The following is an 18,343-nucleotide window of genomic DNA, read 5'->3' as shown; positions in this document are numbered from 1 at the left end:
CTTTTGTTATCCAGGAAATCCAGAGTCAAGCTGTTTATTGCTCTGCAGTGCTTCTTAGCACAGTTCTGACATCACTGATATGGAGTTCCTCAAAAATGGAAAATTTCTCAGGAAAAGAAATGTCAGTATAAGAGGTAAAATACTGTTCAGACACCTTAGTCCCAACTAGCACAGTATCTTTTATTCAACAGTGACCAAAATGACATGTCTGCAGAAAAAGCAAGAATTGCACAGAGGGATAATTCCTTTCAGTAGCCCCTCTAGACTGCAATTTGCAGCCCAAGGATGTCATGAACCAAATGTGATTTCTATTTCTATGCAGTAAATCTCAGCAGATTATTCTTTTATGAATGTCTTTGGTCTCCACTTGAACCTATGATCACAATCATCAGAAAAAATACCTGGTGGCAAGAAGTTCTGCAATGTACCTACAAATTTAATAAACAATCATCTGCTTTTGCTTCATTTCTACTTTTTATTTTCTAGTTTTAAGTCCTTAGTTCTTGAAAAGGAAGTGTCAGAGAACCATGATTTACTTGCTCCACTATTGCCTCTCTCAAATGATTTTACAGTATTCCTGTATCAGTTTTAACTCAGTGGTTCCTTAAATGCAAGTCATTGCATATCTGTGATCACATATGCTGAACCTCTTCAGTCACATCTACTGTGCTTGATTTTTTCACGAGTCACCTTTTAGAGGAAACTGTAACGTGTCAGATCTAATAGCCTGAGAGATCATGTCAGCCAGATAGAAGTACTAGAATAAAAGAGAGCTACACTTCTGAGACTCAAATGTCCTAACCCAAAGTAAAACTAGATGTAATAAAGCCCAAGTTTACTTGTGATGTAAGGAAAGGCCAATGAGAAAACATGATAACACTAATTTAGTTTTGGATATTTAACTGTGTTCAAAGTCATAGCTGGAGTGAAAAATTAAAGCATTGAAGAGACATATTAAAAAAAATTGGTTTTCTCTAATATTGGCAGCCAGACACTATGCAAGTATCAGTTACTGTAGAGCTGCTTGAATCAACATGAAGTTAACATTGGTATCTCATTGTACACAGCAGCTCCACTAAGACTCCTAATGGTCCCTTGCAGACAAAGAGCAAGAAAGATAATGATGAAAGAGAATAAGGACAAAATTACAAAGATGGCTGAATTACGCTGCTTTGTTTGAGACAAAAAAAAATTTAAGAAGAAAGCAAGAGATATGGATGGAGTAAAACAAGCACTGAATTTGACAACATTGTGGTCTTACCTGTCTCTATTTCTTTTGTCACAAAAATACTGTCTCTGAAACCTTCCTTCTCTGTTCGAATTGCAAACCTGTACAGCTTACCAGGGCTAAGGTTGGAAAATGTTGCTGTTTCTTGCTTTACCTTCTGGACCTAGAAAACCAAACACAGATTTCACAGAACTGCTTACAAAATTCATTTATCGTATATAAATCGTATATACCATATATACTGCACATCCAACTATTTCAATGGGAAATAAAGCTTTTCATTCAGCCTCTGACTGCTTCATGGAAGACTGAAACATATCTGCAGTGTATATCCAGAGGTGGTGCCCTTCAGAGCATACCTTGAAAGCACTTGCACAATTAGTACAGGTGACCTCGTACTGCTCGAAATCCCCCTCAGCACGGTCCCAAGTGACCTCTATGGAAGTGTCAGTGACATCACCCTCTCGTACATTCAGGGGAGCTGCCAGACCTGCAGGTGAGCATAAAACACCTTTCTGTTCAATCCCAGCCATTGCTCCATCTAACACTTCTCAAACAGCAAAATTGCTGGTGTTTTGAATCTTAGAATTGTATAAGGTTGAAATTACATTTTTCTCTGAGGACAGAGCTGGCACTTCTAGGTGGGAAAGTTCTCTATGATGAAGTTAATCCCTCCAATAGCACCACCACAGTGGACAGAATGCACCTAAATTTTGTCAAAAGGCTCAGCAAAACTGTGTAGATCACATTAGACAAATACACTTTACCCCTTACTAGTATAGTCATGTTAGGTACAATTCAGATCACATTTCGGGAGAATTCCACTCTTCTCTGTATTTCTTTCATCTCTATCACAGCCATTTCTGTCTGGAATATACCAAAATTTACACTTTTTCTAAGGGAAAACTACATACATGTGAGGTGTCAGGATTTTTATCTCTTTCAAATTTTTGAGGCCTTAGAAGAGTCAGAATGAGACTAGATTTTGTAAAGCAGTTTTCTACCAAATTTAGGAAATGGTGTCAGAAGATTGATTAAAACCCAGGTTTTTATTAAAACCATATTTTAACAAATGTCAGATTTCAAGGCTTGCTTTATTTGATGAAATTTTTTTCTGTCTTGCCCTCATTCTCCCTTCTTCCTTACTTTTTAGATCTTCTCTTAACTTTTCCTGTTATAACATTTCTATTGTGATAGAAACAGTGCAGAAAAAGCATTTCAAAGGAAAATTCTAAAAGAGGAAAAGAAAAACTTATGGAAATATAAATATAATAAAAAAATAGGAAAGTAAAAGCACAGAATTTCAGCAGATATTTTTAAACATTTTTAAAGTTTCTATTGAAATTCTGTTTTTAAAAGTCTTGCATGAAGGTGTCCTGTCCACTGCAATTCTTTTAATGTCTTTGTGAATTAATTTATTATCTTGGAGAACCTGAACACTTTTATTATTTGCTTAAAGGTGCACCTTTAATATTTTATAATATTAATTTAATTTAATAGTTTCAAGGAACAGAAGCAACCACATTGATACTCAACTGCTTGTTTAAAATAAGTTGTCAAAATGTATCTTGTTTACCACAGGGACAATAATTTAATACGCTCTAAATTCCTGAAATGCTTGCTAGACATTTTATACACAATATAAAAAACACAATTTAACAAATTTAGAAATTAAAAGGGATTCTTATAGTCTTGTTTGAAAACCAACTACTGTTAGTACAACTGCAAATTGTTTACAAAAATATATCAAGATGATTTTTAATGGCATGTGTTTTCTATTCCACTGAAATAAAAATAAAGCTTAAAAGGTTCAAAAATTAAGATTTTTATATTGTGTAATTTTATAAGAACTTAAAATACTTACAGGTTTTTACACCATTTATATGATAAAAGGAGCTCAACATTTTTCCACTTTTTGTGGAGACACAGAAATCATATTCCCTTCCTGCAGTAAGGTTTTCAACTGTTATTTTACCATCACTTTTTAAAATGAATGTTGCATTAGGTCCTTTTTTAGTTGTAACATATATGCCATCAAATACTCCGGTATCGGGCATGCGAACAAACAGTACCACAGCATTGCTGTACAGCACATAAGGAACTACAATTTGAACAGGCTTGGGCTCTAGAAGAAAAAAAAAAGTTGCCATATGTTAAACTAGTTGAAAATAAATTAAGTGAAAACCACATAATGCATCTAAAGCAACTGCCCCGAGAAATAGCCATGCTGGGTGCAATTTAACAGCTACCATAGCATGCCATTGCTCAGAAACAATGAACAACCTGATCTTTTAACTATACATTACTGGAATTTTCTTCTCAACCACAACTGCATCAAGGCAGGATAAATGGAAAGCTATACAGAAATGTAGATGTGGACAGGGAGATAACCATGGAGAATGAGATGCATTTGATTGATACAACATTGACGTGTTTAGTTTTCTTCCTTACAGTTGGCTCTGACAGCTGTGAAATATCCCATCTAGAATTTTGTCATCTGTGTCCTGAATGAGGTATTAAATCTAATCCTACATAAAAAATTCTGGAAAAGACTTAAGACTGTTACCCTCCAAAATACTGTAATCATTTAGAAAGAAATGACAATGCAGCATTTCATAAGTCTATAATCTGACAGCTGCAGCCTTTATATATTACATGTATAAGTGAATCCTGCCCACTCCTTTCACAAAAGCAAAAAATTTATACTGCACCAAAAGCACTTCAACATTTTGGTAAACTAGGACCCTACAATAAAGGGGTCCTTCCCTATAGATGCTTCGACAAAGAATGCAAAACTTTTCTTTTCAGCTATTATTACTTCTAATTCTTCCCTAGCAGCCTCGCACTAATGGTAGAGCAACTCTTTCTCACAGTTCTCAGTACAACTAGTGCATCTCCAAAAATCAATAATCAGTTCCAGCCATTCCAATATTTTCCTATTTCAATGCAAATCAATGATTCACCCAGCTTCTTCTGCCAGTGGGAACAGTATTTCCTTCTGGGGTCCCCATCACAGCTGTCACTAGTACCAAGATGATTTCCAAGGCTGCACTGTTTTTGCAAAAATTGTTAACTCTGCTGTTAACAATTAGAATTGGATCTCTACATTTCATATTTAAGTTTTGATCCTTTGCTACTGAGCAAATTGACTTGATCTACAAAATCCATTGGATGATATCAACCTAATAAATAGCAATAGTGAAACTGATGTACGTATTATAATCTGTAGTTCCCACCATAAATAATGTCTTACTTAAAGTGCATTGAATGGTCTTCAGTTTGCTCATAGTTCCATTTTTCACACTTGCCACTGCTATTTCATAAGCCATTCCAGGAGTTAGGTCATCAATCTTTAATTCTTCTTTATTGCTTAATAAAAACTTTTTAGTTTCACCTATGCCTGAATTAGGTTTCACTTGAATGTAAGACTCCTGACACTCTTGTGGCAGCTTCCAGTGAAGGATTACACTCTCTTCTTTTACATCCTCTGGGTGAATATAAACAGCTGTAGGTGGACTGACAGCTTGATCAAAGAAAAAGATGTCAGTATAAATCCATACATTAAACTTTCTGTCACTTTACAATCACTTTCCAATAATGTTTCTTGGTTAGTTTTTTCTTCTAAAATGTCATGATTTTAAATCTACTGATTCATTTAATTATTTCTTAAAACAATTTGCAGGGAACTACCTATTACAGGCAGATTCTGTTTTCTGTTTTCTCATAATAAATAAGGACTCGTTTTGCAAGCAAATTCTGTTCCACTGCATATATCTATGGAGTGAGAAGGTGACACAGATTGCCCTTGAAAAATTGTGGTAATGTTTTAACTTTGTAAAATTAGACATACAAACTATAAATCAGAATTTATAAAGGAGAATATCACTTCTTTAGTTCATACTAACATGCTGTAAGTAGTCAAATAAATAAATTTATAAATAAATAATAAATATATAAATATAAATAAATATTTATATATTTATATATATATATAAATATAAATAATAAATTTATAAATAAATGGATTGGAATTGGTACTTCCATGATTTTGGAAGGTTCTGAAGAGTATCCCAACAATCACAATCTGACATGGCTTTAAGAATGTCTTTATGTCTTGTATTTTCAATTTAAACTCTGTCTAGTAAAATAAAACAAAAAGAAAAATGATACATCACCTGTTGTGATTAATATAGGCTTCTCGTGGCAGCTTAGAGTTCCTTTCTCTGCTACATTCTGTAAATATAACTGATACTGATGATAAGGTTTTACATTTCCTATGATTATTGAAGTCTTGCTTTTTTCAACTGGCAACTGTTCCCAGATATTTGTTTCAGTATCCAATATGTTGATCAGGTAGTAATGAAAAGAAATGCTGTATGAATACTGTGAGGGTTTCCATTTTAAATGTATTTCTGTAGATGAAACATGTGTAGCCTCTAACTTCTGGGAGTGCAAGGGTCCTGTTGAACAAGATTAGGAACACAGATATGATAATGGTTCCTCATGTCTTTCATCCATAACTGTGGGGTGTTTTGTTGCATCTTTTGTTTGTTTGTTTGTTTGTTTTAAATAGAGCCTGAAAACCTAACAATGTACACTTACATAGAGGCTAAATACTGTTAGAGCAAATCTAACACAGCAGCTTGGACAGTGTATCAGTGACAGAGTATTGATAAACAGAGAATACAGGAAACAGTGAAACTAAAGGGAAAATATAAAAACTGTATGGATATCTGATTATTACTGCAATTTATTTTTGTAACTTACTTGTTTCTACCTTCAGAATTGGACTTAAGCTGGTCTGTGCTCCTTCTGGGCTCCTTGCTGCTAATAAGAAACTATAGCGAAGGCCTGGAGACAGCTGCCCAATTTTTATGTGAGTTGTATTCACAGGCAAGTTCAGAATGTGTGGTTTCCACTGATCAAGATAGTACTTAAGTATAAGTGCAAAGTCTGACTTAAGCCACATGTCCATACTGCTCCACACAAAAGCAGCTTCAGTTGTCTTGACATCATGCACATCAAACATGAAATTTTCTGGTACTAGAGGTACTGTAAAAAAACACCAAAAATTAAAAAAGAAGTTGAAAATCATTAAAAATCTTTTCTTTTTATATTTGTATCTTTAAAAATAAATGTAATCAGAGCAAGGCTTTTAAGAATAAATGTAAAAGATTAAAAAATATATAGTTACATTCATATTCACAAATATATGGTAGCTGTACATAGCAGAAAAATCCTGTGAAGAAATAGTCTGGGCCAGTGGGATCTCTCTGAAGGGCATAGCAGTCAGTCTGATTTTCTGGTATCATTGACAGAGATGAGATACCAGCTTTTAGAAGATAAGGAGATCCATCTGTCCACAAGAGCTGACCTTCTTCCTAGATTGAAAAAAGTGAAATTAAAACCCAGATATTTTTAGATTATATTTACAAATTATTAAGGTTTCCCTCATTGCAAGTATATGCCTAAATATTCAAAATTTATGTACTCCATTTATACAATTTTATTATATAGGTCAATTTTTAATAAAGGTTTTGATCCAAAATTCCACCTGTTCTATTGCAAAAGATTGCATGACAATAATTTAACATAGCATAGTATAAGCCACATGAGTATGTTTTATCATTACAAACAAGACTTTAAAAATCGTTATTAATCAAATAATTTAATAATCTTGTACGGATAATTTTCTATAAAGGGTATTCACTTAGAAAATCAGTCAAAATTACTCATAAATTGAGTCTGAAAAGAAAAATATTTAGCTGTAAAAAAACATGGTAAGATTCACAATCAGACAAGGAAATGTTATCTTTCCCCCTTCTCCTGCTTGCCAGTTTCTCACATGTTAGGACACTCACTCACCTCACTCCAGGTTTCTAGCCTTTCAGGAACTTTCTGTTTTTCCAGCAGAGCTCTACCAACATGACATTTTGGAGGAAAGATGCTTGCAGAATCTGCTTACAGCATCACAAGGCAGAGCCCTCCAGTGGGACACAGCTTTAATCTGCACTGCACTGACATATTCTAACATCTACAGGGGATTTATAGAAAACACAGAACATTTAGGCATGGCATTGGGGCACTGCCTGGAGGTAAAAGAGCATAAAAGATTTCAGCTACAGGCTAATGAAAGCTTTATGTACTCCAACAGAGAAAAGTGGAGGTATCACCATAATTTTAAGACTTCTGTTGTTTGCTATTTTATTGAACATGCTCAGAAGAGGGGAGAGGGAAGAAAAAAACTTTTTTAAATTTCTCTGAGAAAACGATAAATCGTTTTGTTGAGAATAAGCCTATTTTTTCAATTAATTTATTGTGTTGAAAAAAATGAAATAAAATACTGTGATATTTTTCACTTCCCAAGAGAGCAAAGAACATCTTCAATAGTACGAAATACTTGAACTTGTCTTTCAGAAGGACTTGTGCATATAGCCTGCTGTTTACAAAATGCTGCACAGATCAATGCATATCTTTTTAGGTACTGTTCTTTCTAGACACTAGAGTTAATGACAAGCACAGGAAACCATGGGATATTACAATGACACAAACCTCTGCAGCAAGACTTGCAACAGTCTTTGGCTACCTTTTGCACTTCACTTCCTAACTGAAGAACTGTACAGACTGTCAGGACAGACATGATGATATCACCAAAGCACTCCATTCATTCATGAGCCAACCTACATCTCCAGGGTCTCTGTTGCATTCCACTGAATGATCACCCTCATCTGGAAGGGTTTAAATCCAGATTCAGTTCAAAGTAGGGTTAAAGAAGGAGAAACTGTGAGAATACAATAATCCCGCTCACAGTGCTGCTAATTTTTATCAGTGTCAGAGTGCTTGGCAGTTTTCCTAAAGCTGCTGAAATCTGAGTAGGTTGTACCAGCAAATACTTCAAGGTCTGGGGTTCTTGGAGAAAAACAGAAATTTGGAAATTTCTTCTTGAAAACAGAGATTTAACTTCCTAATGTTTCAAATACAAAAGAGAAAGCAAAAATAATTGAATCTGCAATTTGAATATCAGATTTTAAAGAAATCCTGCAACTTGTACTGTATGTCCCATGATATTTGAATTCCTGAGGTAAGGGCTATTTTGTGGAAGTGCAATTTGGAGTTCTCATAAGATGAGAACAGATGACAACAGTGAAATTTCAGATTGAAACATTTTCAGACAGCACTTGAACACACTAATTAAGTACAAATATTTTGGGGAAAAAGTTATTGTAAAACAACAAGCATTTTATTATTATACCTTGCTATGCTTAAAACAAGGTTCTCATCTAGTTAATTTAACTGACTAGCTCCCACAAACATAAAAATGCATGTAATGATTAAACAGTTGACTAACAGTCAAATTCCAAACTGGCAATCAATTCTTTTCTGTATAATCAGAGCTTAAAAAATCAACTTTCTAATACTCTTTCTAACTTGCTAAAATATAGTGTTTCTGACAGCCTCTAACAAATATTACATTATTTCTAAAACATCCAGTTGGTTACAAGGAATATCACTGCAGTGTAAAATTTTCAGCAATTTGAGAAGAGACTTTCGAGTAGTATTAACAAAATAATATTACATGTAAAGTGCATATGTTCCTGGAGCTTTACTAATCAGGATGACCTAGACAGATTTGTGTCTCCTCAGTCTGCATGCTATCCCACTCTGACTTGTTTGTGCAGCCCCAGTATTTAACAGAGTCTGCAAAAAGGAGTTTTTCTATCTCTCTGACATGTGGTGTAACACCACTCCTGCTCTTACACGTAAAGTTTGCTTTGGTTTTACTATTTTCACAGTAAAATAATTTTAAAATAATTTTGCCAAAAAATACTAAAATAATATTTCAGGGTGCAAATTTTTTAAAACAAAAAACACTGGCTTTCTCTCAACCTTCTATACTTAGCACAAAATAAGTTTTCACTAAACCAAATCACAGAAGCCTGGGTCCCACATTTCTGGAATAGTGCCTCCACCTTTCCAAGAGCTTTCCCAATGCTTTCATTTATGTCTGTAGTTCTTCCCAAGCCACACACACCATGCCATAGTGAATAATTTTGTAACAACAGATGTGGCATTAAGAACTTTCATATCCCAATTACAAGGAACAAAAAAAAATTTTTCAATAAACACTTTGCTCCATCTATACTGGACGGACCTCGCTAAGCTCAACACTCAACATTTCAGACTTGCATCAAAACTGAAAAAGCCAAGCCCAGACTTTGATACCCATAGTAACAAGTGTGTAGACATAAATTTAAAATCTGGTAATGCAGCACCACCTACAGGCAAAATAATATCCCCAGGAAATAATACTCACACACATGCACACACACACAGACACACACACACCAATTACAGGTTAAGTACACACTATGGGTTTTTTCCCCAGCTATGACCTTCTAAACATTTTCAGCATTTCTAAACAGGAAGAAACATGATTCTTTGTCTAATTACTAATAACTATATAAACAAATAACCTAAGTATCATTCAGTAATTTTTATTCTTGAGGATTGTCTCCCCTATTTCAAAATTCTCCTGCTTCCATATTTGTAATAACAAAGATAATAAAATATACTAACCTTTAGGTCATTAAGACCTGTCCATAACATGATTATTCGACTAATTTTCTGGAGATATGACAACACAAACCCATGCTCTTCCTCACTCCCTATGTCAAGAAGATGTGCCCCTTGTGAAGAGGTTTCACAGGTTTGTTGTGCCACCTTCCATGGCTTGCTCTCCTTACCCAGTAGGTAGCAACTGCTCTGGAATGCCACCCACCCTTGGGAGCAGGTGCCTGTAGGTGAACAAGGACAGGAATTTAAAGATATACTCTATTACTCATGGCAGTGATGCTGATTTCTTACAATTACACAGACATTTTGAGGACAATATCATTTAATTAAATCATTATTTCAACTCTCAAAACTTTCAGTGATTATAAACCAGCACTATGAGTGTTTTAAAAAATCTGAGTGATTGGATTAAAACCTACAACTGCTACCCAGTGAAGAAAAAACACATAAGAGATCCATTAATCTTTGTCATACCTTAGAAAATAAATTAATTTTTAAGTTCAGTTTCTGATTATTCAATTTTTCAAATTATAAAGATGAATTTTAAAAAATTATTTCCTTTTAATATGTTCTTGAATATAAGAAAATAATTATTTCCTTGAATTTGATTGCATATAATTCTTTCTTTTCTGTATCTAATTTTAAATATTCTAAGTTGCATTATGAGAGTAGCACAATTAAAGGAATGAGGATACACAAGCAAGCCATAATATCCTCAGATATGTGTCTCCCTCCCTCTTACAAAACAGCACAGCTAAGCTTGTCTCTCAACAGTAAAACTCCTATCATTTTGAATGCTTCAGAAAGTGTTCCAAATCCTTACCAAACTCAGGATTTAATTTGTCTTTTCATTGAAACTACGTATAAAATTCACCCCATACATTCCAATAATTACAAAGCTTAACTTCATCCTTGACTTCACTCTATTTTAGACTGCAAAATAAAGTTAAAATATTTGCACATGCAAATTTGAATTCTTGCTCCTAAAATACTAGGAAGTATAAATTAGAAATAACCTTCTATGTCATTAACATTCAATTTATTTCCTCTTTGTAGAAATAACATCCATACCACTAAAATACATAAAATGGAATACAGGATTTTACCATTTACTCCTCACTCTTTTAGAAAATATGCAGTACTAACTTGCATTCACTGTGACTACAAGACATTAATATATACCTGTTTCAGCTTGAATATCCAGTGTCTGAGACACACTTACAAATTCAGGATTTAATTGTTCAAATATAAACTTAAATGTATAAATGGTGGCGGGTCTCAAATTTCTCCATACAAAGAATCCACTGGGGCTTTTTATAGTCTGAGAAGTACCATTCAGGATCAGAGAAACTGAAAATTCTTTGACCATCATACTCCAATTAAAAGACACTGTAGTAGCTGTCACAAGTGTTTTGATATCATTTTCTGAAATTCCACCTAGTAGACAAAGAAAAAATAAATACTGCATTTGCACAAAGAAATAATGAACGTGAAGTTTTATTTCATCAATATTATTACACTTTTTTTGAGAAGGCATGAGGGATAGACCCAACAGAGAAGGAAATCTAGTGACAGAAAGTCATGTTTTCTTTTATTTTCATGGTGGGTTAACTTATGTCTGAAGCAAGCAGAGATAAAAGTACAAGCTTTCAGGAGTGCTTTAACTGTAAAAGTACATATTTGGATGGAATATCAGTTCAACTAACAGATGCTAAGTGCAATAACACATTAGCAGCATAACCATTTCCTGCAGCTTCCTGTTGCTCAATGTTCTTTCATCAGCTGATGGCTCCTGCAAAGCTTCCAACTTACTATGTTTTTTCCCAACTATGTTGTTTGAGTTCAGGTAGAAGTCTGTATTCTAAAGATATGCAATAGCATGAGCTTGCAATGTGAAAAATGTAATGCTATAAAATATTTTAATAGACAAAGTTAAGATTTAAAAGCCCCCTCGGTTTAATAACCTGTGGGACTTGTGGTTCCTGAATGGATTTACAGCTATAAATTATGTTTTTATAAATTCAGTGCCTAAACTCATATATTCTTATAATGAAGGTCTTTCCAATTAGTCACAATTCTAAGATCTTCAAGATATTTGTTAACCCTATTTAAGGAGGGACTGTTACAAAGTTGAAACAAGTTGGTTTTTTAAATTTATTTAAGATGATAACCCTATGTTATTATGAAATTGCCAGGATTTAAGCAACTTTTTCCATGGTCCTCTTTTATAAATTTCTTCTCCTAGAATTACTGTAGCATAGTAAAACCTGTAATATTTAAAAATCTCACAAACTTACATCAGTCTCATATTTTAGAATTGTTACACTAACCAAACACATTATGTAAAATTATTCCTTCAACACTTCATGGTTGGAAGCATACAGCAATGCAATGTTTCTAAATACATGAATAACCTTGGGATCTGAACCCCTACATTTTTAATCTTCAGTATTAGACTAACTATAAAGACACCAAAATATTTTTGTGCTACTCGACTTACGTGTTTTAAATGATTTTATGCTTAAGATTTGGCCATTTTTCTGGGATTCTATTGTAATGTCATACTTCCTACTTTTCTCCAGCAGAACTGTAGTACTGACAGGTTTCTGTTCAGCTTTAGAAATGTTTCTTACATTCTGCAAGTTAAAAGAATTGCTGAATATAGTGAAAGTAATAAAAATACAGTTTATAAGCAATGTATGAAGCTCTTAGAAGGGTAGCTTATATTGTTGCACATCAAAGTCGAGGCTGCAGTTACACTGCAAACATCCAATGCATTTCAAAGAAAGTCTTTTAAAAATCACATTAATAACAAACACTTTCATATTAAAATCCTCATATTTTCTTTAAATTCCAGAACATCCTGTGCTCAAAATAAGAGCAATGCCTTTCCACTGAGATTTAGGGGCAGCATCTGTGCATCTCCTGGAGAAGTTAGACTCCTCCTTCAAATCACAGTACCTTGAAGAACTTGCATAATCTTAACTTTGAGCATATGACTATCCATCCTTATTCAACAGGACACTCAGGTGTCCTTTTGAGGCCCGCTGGCTTCAGCAGGACTCTATCAGAGTACACATAAATGACATGAATTAAAAAATCCAATACTTTTTTCCAAACTTTCTCTTTATTTGCTATTTTACCTTTTAATTTTTTAAAAAGAACAACAAACCAAACAAACACATGGTGCTATTAATTCCTACTACCTACAGCTTAAAAAACATAGAACAACTAATTAGTCAGGTTGATAAAATATACTTTTTGACTGAAAGCATCTGCTTGCTGGTATGTCAGAATATAATAGTCTGGATCCTCTCCTTTGGGCAGTTCAGTCCACTCCATCAGAACTATTCTAGCAGGCTTTTTTGCTTGGTCACAGTCCACACACTGTGCACCCTGTAACACAAACATACATGAATGCAACTTAGTAGAAAATGCAGCAAACATACCTCTAACTAAATAATCAAACTCGTCAATTTTAATTAATTTTACCTAGAGCTTGTCAGTTAGCAATAGCTTTTACATGGACCAATATCACCAGCTCTACTGTGTGCCACACAGAGACCTCCTAAGATTTTACAAGTTCTGCAGATACAGGTTCTAGTTATTTTTCTCTCTCCAGAGGTGGAAAAATCATGACAGTTGACCCAAATAGAAAAAAACCAAACCAAACCAAAAATTCTTTTAACTAATGATTAACTAACATAACTATAAATCTATCAATATCTCAATGTTCAGAGTTTAGGTTATACATTGTGAAGTATAAACTTTGTAAATCTTATAAAGCTTTAAACTCTGTAAATCCTTTACAAGAGGGTATATACCACCTCTGGAATGAACTGACACAATGGACTTATAATATTGATGTCACACACAGAAGTGTATAAGGAAAATTTTCCAGGAAAATTTGCAGATTTTAATTCAATATATTGGGTATATAGCTGGCTTGCATACCCCAAAAACACGTCCTGTCTAACCCAGACAATTCAAAGTCAAGTAAAATCTGATTTTAAAGATAAATACATATATATTTGGCAATAATTTAATTAATATTTTTAATAATTTTCTACCATCAGCAGTTGTGTGTCATTTAATATATATAATATATATATATATATATACTTGAACCTAAAAAACAAGAAATACATTTTCAAGTGTACACAAAAACAGCTCCATTCTTTTATCTATGAGAGAGATTTAGAATGTTCCTTTTTGTTACCAGCACCTTCCCATCAATTTTCAGGCCCTTATCTAAAAACTGAAGCAATTTAAAAAATAAAAACAAAGTTATTAAATTGACCAAAAAAACCTAAGGTTCAAATCTATCTTCAGGCTAGCTATGCAGGAGCCTGGAGACCTAAACAACAAACAACTTACTGACTTTTGCTATCAACTGTGCCTCAACATAAGACTCAAGTAGGTTTCTCAATCTGAAAAAGAGGCACTCGAGGGGAAATACAGCAGAGATCGATAAAAATCTTAAGTTCCCAAAAGTGTGAAGAGATTGATTTTCATTTTCTCTTCAAGTACAAGCACTGTGATGGATGAAACACAGCTGGTATGCTCCAGATTTAAAGAAGAGGGAAGAAAAGACAGTTATTCACAAAATAGTTTATCTGACAAGGCTTAAAATGAGTTCTAAAAGTTTCAAGGGGTGTCAGAGGAGGCCCGTTCATGTTTACAGAGGTTTAAGTTCATAGAGGAGAGCTACAACAAAGCTCACAAACGGCACTGAAAATACATCCATCTCTAGAAGTCCTTAAGCTGCAAATGATGAAAACCTGACACAGTGTAGGTAATTTTCTTATGCTATTTGCACAGTGCTCCCCAAGTGTCTGATTTTTACCACTGTCAGAGGTATGACAATGCACTCATTAAAGCTTTTAATTCATACCAACCCTGTTTAACAGGTGACTTAAAGATGTTGGGATCTCTTACTTCATCTGGGGAACAACATTAAACCCAAAGCAGCAGGAAATAAAGCAGATTAAAGATCTCAAAAGAGCTTTCAACTGTTTAGCTAGAAAGAAGACTGGGAATGTTCAGTAGCACTAAATGAGAGCCTCCTGTGAACAGGGAGGTAGAACATCAGGGAAAAAAAGCAATCCAAATCACACTCCATCAGTTTTCAACATTCACTTTGATTATTTATCCACCCTCAAGAACCAGAGTATTTTCCTTACCTTAAATAAATATTTTAATACAAGCAGAAGAAGAATTAGTTGATCCATACAGAAAGAAATGCTGTAGTCCCAGTATCTCTTAAGTGTTTGTATCACCACAGCTTCAAAGCAAAATCACATCAGAATATCCTAAGAAGGGAAGAAAAACACTACACACATTTATACTTCACATGGATACAGAGGCAGCCAATGGTGCACCTTAGATTTGTGTCTTTGCTCTGGCCCTGCCTCTTCCCCAGCCTCATATCAAATTTCCTGAGATTCTTTAATTTCAGTGAACTGTGGATATGCCTGTTGTTCACTAGTCATTTTAAAAAACCCTCAGTGTAAAAAGCTATATTTAATTTCTCTGTGATTACCGGATCAAAATTCATGGCAATCAGTGCTATCCCTTACTTATTTTCCTTCAGACTCTGGTTGCTTTCTGCAGTTCACTTTTCTAGCCAGATGTTCTGTGGTCAGTGTACAAAATAAGCCTGAAAACACTTTTCTGCAGAAGTACTAAGCACAGCTGCACAATCATTGATATGTCTTATGACCTTACAGAGATCCCACACAAAGTCACCAGTATAAGCAACTATAAGTAAAGAATAGGCAAGAATTCATAGCAGTAGGACCACAGATTCATTTCCCAAAGACTGCTGAATAAGAACTTGGCTCAGAAAAAATATAGTGGGTGACATTTATCTTTGGCCAGATCTGAACCAGCAATTTCAGAGTTGAACTTAGCTCAACATAATTCCCATTCCCCTAACCTTTCCCCAAATAATATTTCTAATAAAAAATTAGTTTTCCTCTCTATTCTTTGAAATTAAATCAGTTTAATAGGCTGATAAAAAATGTTTACCAATTATAAAATAAATAAAAATCAACACCTTTGTATATGTGTAACATTAAAGAGAGCAACAATCTTATTATATACTTTGTATTTTCTTAAGTGCTGTCATCACATAATACTTCTGTCTTGAGATACTGTTGTTTTTCAGTGGCCTGTTCCTAATTTTTACTGAAACTTGTATCCCACTGAACTGTGAATCATAAAATAAGGAACAAAATTTTCAACTAAAGCTTGATTTAGAACTTGTAGTAAACAAAACAGGCTTAATCTCACCAGAAAAATAACATTTTGGAGCTTTTATATTATCCAAAGACACACATAGTAAAACAATAGCTGCTGCAATGAAACCCCTGATCTCAAAACACTGAGTCAATCCCCCTGTCAGAGCAGCAGAGCACATGGGTGTAATCACCTGAATGCTATTTTAGCTACCAATGACAAAAGTAAGATACTGCCCATTCAGCTGTTTAGAAAAGCAGTCTCACTCCATTTTGTTTTCCAGAGCAATTTGTAATCATCAGGCACCAGGGGAGACCTTATTAACAAAGTGATTTGCAAGACACCAGCAGGAGCCCTCTCTGTGTTAACCCCAATAAATTAAGTGTCCATGGCACATTCCACCTTAATCAAAAGAACACTCCCCAAGACATAAACACATTCCTTTTATTCAGCATTTCTAAAGATTAATTCATGACACCATTCACTACTGGTTTTCTCCAGAGTGTGACATCAATACAAAAACAACTCTTCAAGCTCTCCCATACAAAAACTACTCATAAAACTAGAAACTACATGTGTAAGACATTTTTTCAGACTATCTTCTTTAAGCAAGATTCTCAAATCTCTGATCTTATGGATTCCAGTAGACATAGGACCACCTAATTAGTCTATATATAGAATTATTTTTCCAAATAGGCAAAAATGACAGTTGTTAAATGATCACTCTATGGCTGCCAAGCTCTAGTCAATGTATCTTAGTTGCCACAGCCCATTGTCCTTCAGCTCTCAATGTACTTTTCCTCCCTAAACTCTGACTTGTTAATGGAGAGATAATTTTTAAAGTTTTCTTATTCTGTAGGCAGCTTGAACATTCCACTTGGGATTTAAAGGAAATTTAGACAAAATTTAGTACACAGTGTTACACACAAACCATCTCTACCATAACCTTTTCTCAATAAAATCCTTTATTTCACTTGCATTAATGTGCTGAAGTCGACCCCTCAAAAGATTTTTTACTTACATGTTTTGAATGCTTTTGAAAATATATTTCAGAGAATAGTTGGGAGTGTGTAATTGTACAGACTTTCTGCTAATGTTCTGGCCTTCATGCTTTGTCCTTCATGATGGTTATATTGCTATGGTCATGTGTGACAACTCCAATTTCCTTTGGATTTTTACTGAGTGATATCTAACTGTTTATCTGTCAATAAGTTTTTACACAAAGGTGTGAAAACATATGGAAATTGGATTTGTCTTTAAAATTCTTGTAAAAGGCAAGATGGAAGAAAGATGCAAAGAATTATACAAAACTAATGAATAATAATAAAATATTTATAAAAATTAATTACAATGGCTGTAAGCTGAGTTTATCAGCAGGGCAGAATTTCAAGAGAAAAAAAAAATTACTGTCAGGAAAAATGGATTGTGAAAGAAGCAGAAAAATGAGCCACATATGCAAAAGAATTTTGTCACTGCTGAAGCACTGTGAACTACACAGTGACCATTTGTAATCTCAGAGTGGGTTGTTGCAAACACCTCTGCCTCTCAGTATATTATATGACTTGTACTTATGTTCAAATGCCAAACCTCAAACCTGATCCTGCACTAAAATTTCACCAATATACAGGTGCACATATTTGGGAAGAGCCCTATCTGCAATGTGGAAATAAATCATGCAAATTAATTACATTTTACTTTTTATTTTTAAATATATAGTATACAGATTTGGCATGTTAAAAAATGGGAATCTTAGCTGCCTATACATCTTTACTCTCAGATTTTATTAATGGAAACACACAGTAAGTGTGTTTTTGAAGCTGTGCTTCAAATTCCAATTGTATATTGGCACTACAGTTTACCTTAACAAATTACCTGGTAAAAAGGCAAAGGAATTATAAATTTAAAATAAAAAAAATATGGCAAAGACTTACCATTTTATAGAAGCACATTTAGGTACAATCTGATTCTAAGTGTAGAGATATGTTTATGTTAGTCCCTAAAATATGTGCAGAGTTTTATGGCTAAGCCTTTATATTGTGTGAACCCTTTTCCAATCACAGGTGAACAGAACAGTGGAAATGTAGGAACGAAGAGCCCATGGAAGCAGTTACAAAGGGGTGAAATGACAAGGCATGGTGGGACTGCAGCACAAAGCCTCCACTCCATCTTGCACTGTTCCTTGCATTTTTCAATGACAGTGTGGGAGTTTCAGGAGCATGCCTTCCCAGCCTTCCTTTCAGGGGAGTAGAAATTATGCTAGCCTTAGTTTCAGAGTGGGTACAAGGGAGGGAACTCTGTGGG

General features: G+C 34.3%; 1 protein-coding gene across 1 annotated transcript in view; it reads right to left on the bottom strand.

The window, feature by feature from the left end:
* PTPRQ (protein tyrosine phosphatase receptor type Q) overlaps positions 1-15,033 on the bottom strand; it is a gene marked incomplete at its 5' end in the record, with an annotated part of 122,712 nt that extends 107,679 nt beyond the window's left edge. Inside the window, 12 exons of the mRNA XM_079304496.1 lie at positions 1,262-1,391; positions 1,588-1,718; positions 3,093-3,353; positions 4,482-4,751; positions 5,404-5,688; positions 5,996-6,280; positions 6,423-6,609; positions 9,806-10,023; positions 10,985-11,239; positions 12,303-12,438; positions 13,061-13,198; positions 14,986-15,033. Of these exons, the coding sequence (XP_079160622.1) occupies positions 1,262-1,391; positions 1,588-1,718; positions 3,093-3,353; positions 4,482-4,751; positions 5,404-5,688; positions 5,996-6,280; positions 6,423-6,609; positions 9,806-10,023; positions 10,985-11,239; positions 12,303-12,438; positions 13,061-13,198; positions 14,986-15,033 (2,344 nt within the window). The remainder of the gene's footprint in view (positions 1-1,261; positions 1,392-1,587; positions 1,719-3,092; positions 3,354-4,481; positions 4,752-5,403; positions 5,689-5,995; positions 6,281-6,422; positions 6,610-9,805; positions 10,024-10,984; positions 11,240-12,302; positions 12,439-13,060; positions 13,199-14,985) is intronic.
* Between the last annotated feature and the right edge of the window lie 3,310 nt (positions 15,034-18,343).

This window comes from Erithacus rubecula (assembly GCF_903797595.1).
Source record: "Erithacus rubecula genome assembly, chromosome: 4".
NCBI lineage: Eukaryota > Metazoa > Chordata > Aves > Passeriformes > Muscicapidae > Erithacus > Erithacus rubecula.
The sequence above is the reverse complement of the archived record's forward strand: the minus strand, read 5'-3'. Positions and strand labels throughout refer to the sequence as shown.